The following is a 13,515-nucleotide window of genomic DNA, read 5'->3' on the forward strand; positions in this document are numbered from 1 at the left end:
GTATTTCCGGCTTGGTTTATCTGACCTTGACCTCATTTTCTTGGATCATAAATGTTAATGTGATACTTGTAGTAAAACTTTATATGTAGGACTATCAACATAAAATCAATGGTCAGTATAGTAGGCGAGACATTTCAGGGTGTGCACTCTTGTTTCATAATTAATTTTGAGTTATAAAAGGTCTGGGTATGCTAATGAGGTTCCTTGTTTTGTGAATTCATGAAAAGTTTATTTCCAAATTAGTTTATATTGATTTTTTATCGATTTGATGTTAACAATGATCAAAATACATATATTTTAAAAATATTGCTTTCAACAATGCAAGGGATAAAAACAATGTCTACTGTAAATTCAGAAATTATTGTGAGGTTTTTAATAAAACAAATAATGCGACTGAGTGAGTTTCGCTATAAGAAAATCTTGTATTCCGATATCCAGTACATATAACAGTATGCAGATTTTCCTGAAATTGCTATAACTAATCTAGCATGTTTGCCCCTTTTTTTTTAAATCACAATAAAAAATGCTCACAATAATTTCTGAATTTACAGTATTTGAAAATTAACAATATGAGACATTAAGACTGCATTCTACTTTGTTTACAGATACTTTGTAAGTTTTGTAGTCCAGTTCCAGTTCCACAAGGCCCTATGTGATGCTGCAGGCTATACTGGTCCATTACATAAATGTGATATTTATAGATCACATGCTGCAGGCAAAAAATTAGGGTAAGTCACATTTCTCTATAGAATACATCAGTAAATATTGTAGTTGATAGAATTAGAGGAGCAACCATAATATGCTAATATTAAAATGTACTTTTGACTTTATTATATGTAATTTGTTTTATTTTGATGAAACTAATATTCAAGATTTTTATTCGGGCCCCGCCGAATGGCGGACGCCCTATAGTGATCAGTCTGTCCGTCCATCCGTCTGTCCGTCCGTAACAAATTGTGTCCGCTCTATATCTAGAGAACCGTTAGGATTTCAAAGTTTATACTTGACATGTATATTAACCAACACCAGAGAGTGTGTCATAATGTATGTACAACTTCCTAGGTCAAAGGTCAAGGTCAAAAACTTTGGTTTTAGTTGACAACCCCATGTCCTATGGTAAAGATCGTGTCCGCTCTATATCTTGAGAACCATTATGATTTCAAAGTTTATACTTGACATGTATATTAACCAACACCAGAGGGTGTGTCATGATGTATGTACAACTTCCTAGGTCAAAGGTCAAGTTCAAAAATCTTGGTTTTAGTTTACAACCCCATGTCCTATGGTAAAGATCGTGTCCGCTCTATATCTTGAGAACCGTTATGATTTCAAAGTTTATACTTGACATGTATATAAACAAACACCAGAGGGTGTGTCATAATTTATGTACAACTTCCTAGGTCAAAGGTCAAGGTCAAAAACTTTGGTTTCAGTTGACAACCCCATGTCCAATGATAAAGATAAACAAATTTTACCACACATTATTCACAGCGGGCCCACAGAGATGGCTCCCATCTCAATGATATCTAGTTACGAATATCTCACTTCAGTTTAAAAAATCAAGTAAACATGATTTATGGCCCTTGGAAATATCTTTGCGAGAAAAGTGTTTAATGATCTGTCAATAACTTGCTTTATAAATATCACAGTAAAACTTAGAAATAAGTGCCCATAAAATTGTCATGTGAGTTACAGTTGTTCACAAAATTGTTATGTGGTTAAAATCTCCTTATTTTTATATAATAGCTATCCACAAAATTGTTATGTGGTTAATAGTTGTCCACAAAATTGTCATGTGAGTAATAGTTGTCCACAAAATTGTCATGTGAGTAGTAGTTAATTGTCCACAAAGTTGTCATGTGAGTAATAGTTATCCACAGAATTGTCATGTGAGAAATAGTTGTCAACAAAGTTGTCATGTGAGTAATAGTTATTTGTCCACAAAGTTGTCATGTGAGTAATAGTTATCCACAAAATTGGCATGTAAGTAATAGTTAGTTGTCCATAAAGTTGTCATGTGAGTAATAGTTAGTTGTCCACAAAGTTGTCATGTGAGTAATAGTCATCCACAGAATTGTCATTTGAGAAATAGTTGTCCACAAAGTTGTCATGTGAGTAATAGTTAGTTGTCCACAAAGTTGTCATGTGAGTAATAGTTATCCACAAAATTGTCATGTGAGTAATAGTTAGTTGTCCACAAAGTTGTCATGTGAGTAATAGTCATCCACAGAATTGTCATGTGAGAAATAGTTAGTTGTCCACAAAGTTGTCATGTGAGTAATAGTTATCCACAGAATTGTCATGTGAGAAATAGTTGTCCACAAAGTTGTCATGTGAGTAATAGCTGTCCACAAAATTGTTATGTACTTTGGGTACAATTAAGCAACCTTTCTTGTATCTGGTCAGATTACCAAGCTTCTTTTCTAAGCTTCTTCAAGCACATATACATTTTATGTTACAAATTTTTGCATACATTTGAGAGCATTTCATTGAAGACTTAATGAGATCATTCTAAGATATTTATATACTTCAGGGATATGTTGAAAATGGGATCATCTAAACCATGGTCAGAAGCAATGGAAGTTTTAACAGGACAAAGTAAAATGAACGCCAGTGCTCTTATAGACTACTTCAAACCCCTCACTGATTGGCTGAAGACAGAAAATAGTAATAAAGGTTATAAAGTAGGCTGGGACACGGCATGCCCGGTCAGTTCTGTTCCTAACCAAATGACATTAGAACTTAATCAGGCTAAGAAATGGCTGACAGAATACAACACTGCTGCTGAACATGCTCTGTATGTTCAAACTGAGGCTGAGTGGGCATACACATCAAATATAACTGACGAAAACCAGGTGAAACAGGTCAGTATTTCAGTAGAAAGTACAGTCGAACCTCGTTATGTCAAAGTCAAAGGGAACGGACAAAAATATTCGACTTATCCCAGGTTTGACTCATCCGAGGTCGAGTGTGTCGTCATAAATTTTGAATGCACGAAATACGGTACGAGATTTGTGCAAACTAGATATTTGAACAGGGTGCCTTTTTTCGATATGACACTTAATGATTGTGTATTCAATCTCCATATTTTTTGGTCCCTCATAATAATTAAACACAAGACATTCACAAATAAAATCCATACACAAACACAAAGGTCAGTCACTATAAATTATAAAATTACTCACGGAACGAAACAAGTTCTGAACAATCTCTGATGAGGGTCGTCTGCTTTGCATTCAATTATTATAAATTTATCATAATTGTCTTTATCATTTTATTTATTGTAATTAATGAATTATAATTCTAACAATTCATTTAATCTCAAATTGGGTCATTTAAATTCGTTTCGTTTTTATGTCAGGTGAAATATGTTCAACACACTAAAGATCCGCTTAGACAATCAACAAAGGTGTTAATTACCGGTCACCATAAACATGTAATTTAATCTTTCGAACTTCAAGACATCGGGGTAAATTTACATTAATTTTACATCGACAGAACTATAATATTTACTCGACATAACCCAATATTCGAAATGAACCGAGTTCAACTCATCAGAGGTAAATATGCATTGAACAAACAGGATTTTTACAGGGACCAAGAAATTACCTCGACTCATCCGAGTTTTCGACACATCCGAGTTTTCAACACAACGAGGTTCGACTGTAGTTATAAATGAGCTTATCATACTTACCATGGTCCTTATTACCCTGCTCAGTTGCTCCCTGAAACAAATATCAAGGCGTCGTGATGTTAGAGCAGACCTTATAAAAAAAAAAAAACATTATCTTGAAAACAAGGAACCTAGCTTAGGTCTGATATGTTTAAAATTTGAAGGCAAATAGGAATGGTAAACACCAAACATTATATAAATAACGCATAGCTGAGAGGGTGATACAGCAGATTGTTACCCCAAGAAAACATTGTCAACTGAGGCGAAGCCAAGGTTGACAATGTCTTTTCGAGGGGTAACAATCTGCTCTATCACCCTCTCAGATATGTGCTATTTAATTTATTATTCTGAATGTTCTGTTATTACTGTCTATTAAATTTCAAATGCAAAGTAATAAACTATGACGTCTTGTACATAACAACCATCCATATTTAATAAAGCGCACACTTGATCAAGCATCTCCGTGAAGGGTAATAGATTATTTACCATAGGATAGAGTAAATTGTCTCCCTCGTATCAACCAATGAAAATCTGGCATTTTGACATGAAGTATAATAAATGTAATTATCAAATTAGAGGTAGACAGGCAGAAAACAATGTGTTTGGGTAATAACATGTCTTTTTCTGACTATTCTCTTATGGTTGTGGCCTGTTATCTATTTCTTGCATGAAGAGATATTTATCGTATCACACTGCACGGGGTGTGATACGAAAATCTGTGTTAATTTGATTGGCTTATCTAGCATCATGAGACAATATTACGGCATTTCCATTGGCTATTGGTTAGGTCATTGATTACTTTCAAAGGTTAAGACGATGTTAATTTCGACCATGGCAACGGACATATGTGATTTCTTCAATGATATACAAAACACTCACACTTTTCACCTGAAAATAATCTTTTTGTCAAATTTTATTACATTCTGAAGTGTACAAAACGTTTTAAAATGTCAGATGTTAAAGTTTTACACCAGAATAGGACATATGATGTCATATTTGTATGTGCAAAAGACTGTATCATTTATTCGCGGAATTTTTAATTTTAAACATAACAAGAGTGTTGACCATAAGAGAAATAGGTTTAACAACTTGTGAGAATTGGATATTGCTTGTATCAACTCTTGATATTTAATTTAGATAGTAATAATAAACTCGCCAAAGGCTCGTGTATTATTATTTTGAAATTAAAATAACTCGAGTTGATATCAAGCGATATCCAATTCTCACTCGTTATGAAACCTATAATTATTTTATCAACTAAAAAAGTAAGCATGTTAAATATTTAATATGTGTGAATAATACAAAGTAAGTTCATATTGATACATGTTAACATATTTATTCTTTGCTGTAAGATTACCCTTTGAATGTTATGTTACAGATTGCTGCTAGACTGGTTTTAGCTAAGTTCAATAAAGAAGCAGCCCACAATGCATCAATGTTCAAGTGGCAGACATTTAATGATGAGTCGGTGAAGCGACAGTTTGAAAGCATTGCAGATATAGGAACTGATGGTTTGTCAGATGAAAATAAACTAAAACAAGTAAGTATGATATGTAAAACTTAAACTGTCCATAGAGAGGTCTATACCCTCTTGTGAGGTCTATACCCTCTTGTCTGTCTTCTGTTGTAAAAACAAGACATTTCCTTTTTGGAGGAAGACGGATCAGGATATCTACCTATACAGCTGGCTCTTCAATCCACATTCAAATGTATTTTGATTTTTTACTTCAAACATTTCATACCTGCCAACATTTCAAAATGCCCATGGGGGTTTATAAGTGCAAGATGGCTCTCATAGTCCTATAAAACCTTTAAAGGGGCCTTCAAATTTATTTTAATGTTGTTTATTTGCTTCTTCATACTTTAACAATCCTATATCCATGGTAAAATTGATTGTTTTGTTTTAACTTGTGGACAAAATTGCTCTTTCAAAATTTCCATTTGGGAGCCTCCATGGGGGAAATCCCCTGCAAATAGTGACGGTTGGCAGGTATGACATTTTGTAAGAAACTATTCAAAAATAACAAACTAGAAGGACTTCATTAGAAGGAGACCAGTCTGAGAAATTATCTTGAAGTTTAATGTTCAGTGAAATCCACAACAGGTAGTGATGAAATTTGGCTTAAAAATATGAATCTACAATTTTGTTAGAATATTTTAATAGTTGAGTTATATTTAATTTATCATGTCACAGTTCAAGCTAGCTTACGGATAAGTTTGGACTTCTTTCAAAAATATTTGGACATTTTTCTTATCTATATAATATTTGGGATTGGCCCTCAATCTTGTTAGTGCCATGGAATTTTGTTAAAAACTAAAATTCTTGTTTTTAGCTGAACAGTTTGCAGTCAGATATTGAGGGAATATATGGTAAAGGCCAAGTATGTTTGACTGAACAAAATTGTCTGCCCTTGGAGCCAGGTAAGATTCTCAAAATTGTAAGACAGGATAAGTCATAATTTAAAAATTAATTACAAGAAATACAAACTTGAGAATTGTGCATTCTTGTTTATATATAAATTGCAATAGTATATACTTTGAAAAATATTTAAGCCAGAGGTAGTGATATTAAAATTGAGAATGGAAATGGGGAATGTGTCAAAGAGAGAACAACCCGACCGAAGAGCAGAAAACAGGCGAAGGCCACCAATGGGTCTTCAACACAGCGTGAAAATCCCGCACCCGGAGGCAGGCTTCAGCTGGCCCTAAACAAAAATGTGTACGAGTTCAGTGAAAATGGACGTCATACTAAACTCCAAAACGTATAAATGAACTAAAATTAAAAAACCTACAAGACTAACATTATTAGTTTGAGTTCTACCTAATATCATAGATCTAAGTTTTGGTCAAATATTGTAAGTTATGGTATAAACAATAACTTTTTGAATTCATTTTGTTTCAGATTTGTATGAAATGATGGCTAAGTCAAAAGATTATGATGAACTGCTGAAGATTTGGAAAGGATGGAGAGATGCAACTGGCAGAAAGATGAAAGATAAATATGCTCAATTTGTCGAGCTAAGTAATGAAGGCATTAAAGAATTAGGTAAGAGGTTGAAGGCATATATCAATCAGGTAAGGGGCCAAAGGTATGGTAATTGATTAATAAGTTTGCTAACACTGTTATACCTATCTTTTATTATCATTATTTTATGGGATATACCTGTTTTTCAAATTCAATTACCTCAAAGTTCAGATTGACAGATACTGATATATAGCTATATAAAGATATATTTTATAGCGGTCAGCTATAGCAGACCTGTTAACTTTCCCGCTGTATTGGAATTTCCTACTTATGGGAGGTTTTGATCTGACTCTTGAAATCTCCATTGTGTTAATTGAATACCTCAAATGGCTCAAAATAGGCAATGGCATTACAGCACATATATACTTTTCAAAACCATAGTATATAACATGGCTTCCAAAACGGTCGTATTTTCCGGACATGACCGATAAATTATAAATATGACTTCTTGTGCCAAACCTGAAACAGACATTTAAGGTGGGTTTGCCATTTTAACATAATTCAGAAAAAAATTAAGTTTTTGCGATCTTTTTGACCATACCTTTTGCCTTAAACAGCCACATTTCCGGTCATAAAAGTGACATGGTGAATAAGTACTATCAAAACAAACCCTACTTTAATACCCTCTCATTATAATCAAGGTTAATTAGTTGTCAGACAGTTGAAATTTACCTGTTCAGGTGACAGGTAAACTAATAGGTACCGGACATTGATCGGTCTATTTGAAGTTATTTTCATAAATTTCAGCGGTTTGCATCTAATCAATTTAATCAAAAAGATTTAAATTATCAAAAAATATGTATATAAATATGATTTGATGACAATTTTTAAAAGGTAGTTATAAAGGTTTTAAGCCAAAAAATTGTCAGGACCACGTTGTTTGAACAAAGTACATGCATGCGCATGTGCACAGTTGTAAGATTTAATTATGCATCTGAATTCTTCAAAAATGCTAAAATTATCAATGGTACCTTTATCTAACGTTCATTTCAAGTATTTTCTTGAAGAAATAACGTTGGAAAGAGCTACATAAACTTGATTGTGCTTTGTAAATACACGGATTTTTCGTATCTGTCTCTGGTCCGTGTTTTACCATTGTCAAGTCAACATCCGGTATAAGAAAATGTACCTTCAAAAACGAAAGTAAAGACTTTGACAATGTAATTTTGCACAAATAAAGATTATAAGGCAGATATTAGTACGCTAATGTTGCACACTTCGAATGATGCACTGTCAATTTAACAGTTTACGTCAGTACATCGAATTTGTATCAAAAGTCAAGATTAATATCATTTTTACGTCAAATCATTCATTGTTTAAATGATGCCCCACTGATAAGCATGATTGCCTTTTTTACGTAGTCTTAATGGATCAAAATCGGGATAAGACAAAAAATGTCCGGCTGGCACAAATATTTTTTGGAAGCCCTGGAATATAACACTGAAAACACTTATGACATGTTTTATGTAAAAAATTAAAACCAAATAAATTTCATGTGTTGGAAGCACTTTTCTGGATTTACCTTCATTGTGAACAATCAAACCTAAACATCTAAATCCTGGGATGTGTAAATACGTACAAATGTTAGGAGCTATACTACCATAAGGGAACAATCAAACCTAAACATCTAAATCCTGGGATGTGTAAATACATACAAATGTTATGAGCTATACTACCAAAAGGGAACAATCAAACCTAAACATCTAAATCCTGGGGCTGGGATGTGTAAATACGTACAAATGTTAGGAGCTATACTACCATAAGGGAACAATCAAACCTAAACATCTAAATCCTGGGATGTGTAAATACGTACAAATGTTAGGAGCTATACTACCATAAGGGAACAATCAAACCTAAACATCTAAATCCTGGGATGTGTAAATACATACAAATGTTATGAGCTATACTACCATAAGGGAACAATCAAACCTAAACATCTAAATCCTGGGATGTGTAAATACGTACAAATGTTAGGAGCTATACTACCATAAGGGAACCTTAAAGCATAACCAAATTCATCTCAAGGTCAACTTCACCTGGGGCAGTTTGAACCTTAGTTTCTTGATAATTTCTTATTTTATCTTTGGGAAATTTTAGAAAAATATGTTTCAAATCATGTTAGTATCAAAACACTGACTGCTGAGCTTATGATACCCCTAGGGACTTAGTCAAACAATAGCGGTATAAGAGATGCACTAGGTCTTGTGCTTTAGATATTCCATGGAGATTTTTAGAAGTTGGCAGGTATGCTATAGAGTTCTATATGATCTACCAATTAAATGATTCATATTAAACACTACCTTTTCATATGAAAGAAAACCTTGTATTTATTGACTTATTTCTGGTTGCTGTAAATGTTTAATTGATATAAAGATGATCGTTTCTGAGTGGTTTTATCTTAAAGAAAGAAAACAGTCAAATAAAAAATAAACAAAGGATAAAGAAAATTAAGGCAAAAATGCTGGAAAGAATTTTGTGAAACTTAATGGTGTAATATGTATCACTTGAAATAAAAATATAAGAATTCATGAAAGATAATGATTGGACACATTTCTTGTTTTAATTTAGGGTTTTACAATGACACTGGAGAATTTTGGAGGTCCTGGTACGAATCCTCTACTTTCCAACAAGATCTTCAACATTTGTTAGATCAACTGAAACCTTTGTATGAACAGCTTCATACTTATGTTAGACGTAAACTCCAGGACAAATATGGAAGAGACAAGTTTCCAGCATCTGGTCATATCCCAGCCCATCTCCTAGGTAAGTATATCAATGTTAGTGAGAGTTCAGTTTCCTTGACATTTTATTTTTGGCATTTTTTAAACACTTTTATCTATTTATATCAAACCTCCTCCTTTTTATACGCCCATTTACGGGACGTATTATGGTATATCATTGTCTATCCGTCCGTCCGTCCATCGTCAACTTGTCGGACAATAACTCAAAAAAGCTTTAACCAATTTGCATGAAACTTTGGTGAATTGTTTATAGCTATTGACGTCAGCTCCCTTTCGATTTTTATAAATTTTAGATTTTACGTTTCCGAGTTGTGGGGTTTTATTCATTAAAAAAGGGGGATTTTCCAGTTTTGGGACAATGACTCAAAAATGCTTTGAGCAGTTTTCATGAAACTTTTTGAATTTTTGTATCGCCTTGACGGAGTCAAAAAGCGAGACATAGGTATGCTGTTTCCGGCGTCGACAGAGGTAGCGTCAACAATGTATTAGTTTGTGATTAGGTCTAGTTCATGGTGAACCACTAGTGGTAGGTCAATGATATTTGGTATGCAGTTGTATTAGCATTGGCACATCTCATTACCATGGAGATTATTTGGCCCCGCCTCCTCAGTCAAGGTCTATTGACTTTGAAAGTTTGCTTCGTTTACATGTATTAGTTTGTGATTAGGTCAGTTTATGGGGAACCACTAGTGGTAGGTCAATGATATTTGATATGCAGTTGTATAAGCATTGGCACATCTCATTTCCATGGAGATTATTTGGCCCCAACCCCTTATTCATGGTCTATTGACTTTGAAACTTTTGCTTCGTTTTCATGTTTTAGTTTGTGATTAGGTCAGTTCAAGGGGAACTGTTAGTGGTAGGTCAATGATAATTGGTATGCAGTTGTATAAGCATTAGCACATCTCATTTCCATGGAGAATATTTGGTCCCGCCCCCTCAGTCATGGTCTATTGACTTTGAAACTTTTGCTTAGTTTACATGTATAAGTTTGTGATTAGATCAGTTTAAGATGCACTGCTAATGTTAAGTCAATGATCTTTGGTATGCAAATGTATTGGCATTTGCAAGTCTCATTTCCATGGATTATATAGCCCCACCCCCTCATCATGGTTCATTGACTTTGAAACTTTTACATAAATTACAAGTCAATGTTTGTGTTTAGGTTTGTTGAAAGGGAACGACTTATGATAAGTCTATGGTATTTGGTATGCAGTTGTATTAGCATTGGCACATCTCATTTCCATGGAGATTGTTTAGCCCTGTACCTTCAGTCATGGTACATTGACTCTGAATATTTGCATAAATTGCATGTTAAAGTATTGCTATTTTAATTTCAACATTTGCATTATCAAAATAACAAACAGGCGAGACATATCTCTTTGTTAACAGTTTATTTATATCTATTGACATAAGCTCCCTATTGATTTTTATAAATTTTAGATTTTATGTTTCCGAGTATGGGATTTTATTCATAAAAAAGGGGGATTTTCCAGTTTTTGGACATAACTCAAAAGTGCTTTTAGCAGTTTTCATGAAACTTTGGTGACTGTTTTATGTCTATCAAAATAACCTCCCTTTAGTTTTTTATTAATTTCTGGTATGACATTGAGGAGCTATGGAACTTTATTCTTTGAAAAAGCAACGGGCTTATCATGCGCTCATGGCACAGCTCTTTATTGGTTTTGCCATCATTTTATATAAATTGTCAGCAGACTTAAGTTGTCATCACTAAACAAAAAAACAGTGTATGACAAAAAATGTATTTCTTATACTACAAATCCATAAATATTGCAACTTGTCTTTTCCATCTATGGTGCTTCTGTAATTTTTGTGAAAATACTACTGATGTTACAAATACTAAATCTAAGGATGTCCCTTTATAGTTCAAGTTACATAGTTTTATGTGATATGTGTTCCAGGTAATATGTGGGCTCAGGAATGGCAGAATTTGTATGATATCATGATACCTTATAAAGGTAAATCAAATGTGGATGTAACATCTCAAATGCGGTCACAGGTAAGCATCATATTTTATATCACTTTAATAAACATGTGCTTGGAACTTTAAACATTTCGTAGCAGTAAACTTTATTGCAAAATGATTCGCATACATTACAAGTCTACAGAATTACATTAAATATAGTCAATGCAAATGGGACAAAAGAAAATATAAATGCAAATGGGACAAAAGAAAATATAAATGCAATGGGACAAAAGAAAAAATAAATGCAATGGGACAAAAGAAAATATAAATGCAATTGAGACTAAAGAAAATATTTCTTTTTGTCTCATAAGTTGCTGAAGTTTTAAATGTATACTGCATTAGTTTTAATGGTGAAAGATTAAACTCTAAGGTAGCAATGTCTTGGTAAAGGTTACTGTATTCGGGGAAAATGAGCAAAATGTTAGTGATGAGTTTTACTTTTAATTTAGTTATAAGTTCAGTTCAAAAATATATTTCTTTTTTAAAAATATTTCAAGATAAGATTTTTTAGTTTTTCTCATAAAAATTTATAAGTAGAACCATATTTCTCATACAAAAAGTTCTAGTTATTTTATTCATTCTGTATATCATTTGTCAAAAGCTATATATCTATTATAGAATTACACAGCACTGAGGATGTTCCAGACGGCAGAAGAATTTTTCACATCATTAGGATTGCAGTCAATGCCTAAGGAATTCTGGGACAAATCGATCATAGAGAAACCAGCAGACCGTGAAATTGTTTGTCATGCTTCAGCATGGGACTTTTACAATAGAAAGGACTTTAGGTTTGGAAATTTCTTATTAAATATAAAATGAATAGAGCAATTGACATCTTTTGATATATTCGTTTACAACATTTAAATAAAGAGAGTAAGAGGAGGAAATAAAAATTAAATAAAAATTATTATTCCATATTCAGATGAAAGAAGAGCACTGACTTGTTGGACATATTTTTTATTTCCTCTGCTTTGAAAGTGACTGTTAATATTTACATATGACAAACATTAACATGTTTTTATTATGTTTAGGAATGGCAAAGAACAGATATGATATATTAATTCATTACACAAAATCTCTACACACACTTGACAGGCACATTTCTCAAAAACACATTGCATTATAACAATTGTAATTTACATTAGTATAATGCAATGCAGCATCATTCAGGTATTTTTGTTTTAAATTTAAATGCTTGAGTGATTTTGTTCAATTTAACATTGAGGTCTGTTGATAAAAATGTACTGTAACAATGATATTTCACCTCTCTAGTCCTTTTGTATGTAGAACAGTGCAGCTCAGCAGAATATTTACATGTTATGTATATGGTAAAAGATACAGCAATAGATCATCATACGAATTTTACATACACTTTAAACATGTGGATCTACATCTGAAAGTTGTTAAAATGTTAATTGTACTGTCTTTAAATTGAGTAATTAGCATATTGAGATATAAATGTAGAACTAGAATGTATGAAAAAATAGCATTTATAGGTATCATGGTAATCATGAATGGCCTAATCTTATAAGAAAGCGATATAATGGTATGGCGATGTTGTCGTCAGCATCATTGTCGCCCTCCAAATCCAAAGATATCTATTTTCCAGACAATAATTTGAGTATAATTGAATGGATCTCTATGAAATTGTACCACAAGGTTCCATACCTCAAAAGAAAGGTTGGGATTGATTTTGGGGGTTATGGCCCAAACCATTTAGGAATTAAGGGCCAAAAACAATACTTTTCTAATACTTTGTTTAAATTGCTTATTTCTTGACCAATTTCAATGGGGTTTAATTCAAAGTCTTAAATTCTTGGGGTTCTTTGATATGCAGAATTTAAACATGTATTTTGATTTTTGATTTTGGGCCCAGTTTTCAAGTTTTCAATTGGGGTCCAAAGTGAAACTTTTTTTGTCTGATTTCAACAAAATTGGAATATATGGGATTCTTTGATATGCTGAATATAACCATGTATTTATATTTTGGATTTTGGTCTCCATTATCAAATTGATCCACATTGAGGTCCAAAGGGTCCGAATTTAAAATTTGTTTGATTTCATAAAAAATTGAATTCTTGGGGTTCTT

At 32.9% G+C, this 13,515-nt stretch overlaps 1 protein-coding gene across 1 annotated transcript in view; it reads left to right on the plus strand.

Annotated features, from left to right (window-relative positions):
- Window positions 1–13,515, plus strand: part of LOC127730371 (uncharacterized) — a 123,399-nt gene that overhangs the window by 73,663 nt on the left and 36,221 nt on the right. Inside the window, exons 34-41 of the mRNA XM_052238748.1 lie at window positions 606–728; window positions 2,534–2,864; window positions 5,052–5,213; window positions 6,007–6,094; window positions 6,576–6,719; window positions 9,267–9,461; window positions 11,362–11,459; window positions 12,045–12,214. Of these exons, the coding sequence (XP_052094708.1) occupies window positions 606–728; window positions 2,534–2,864; window positions 5,052–5,213; window positions 6,007–6,094; window positions 6,576–6,719; window positions 9,267–9,461; window positions 11,362–11,459; window positions 12,045–12,214 (1,311 nt within the window). The remainder of the gene's footprint in view (window positions 1–605; window positions 729–2,533; window positions 2,865–5,051; window positions 5,214–6,006; window positions 6,095–6,575; window positions 6,720–9,266; window positions 9,462–11,361; window positions 11,460–12,044; window positions 12,215–13,515) is intronic.

Source organism: Mytilus californianus, unplaced genomic scaffold (genome assembly GCF_021869535.1).
Source record: "Mytilus californianus isolate M0D057914Y unplaced genomic scaffold, xbMytCali1.0.p SCAF_2, whole genome shotgun sequence".
Lineage (NCBI taxonomy): Eukaryota > Metazoa > Mollusca > Bivalvia > Mytilida > Mytilidae > Mytilus > Mytilus californianus.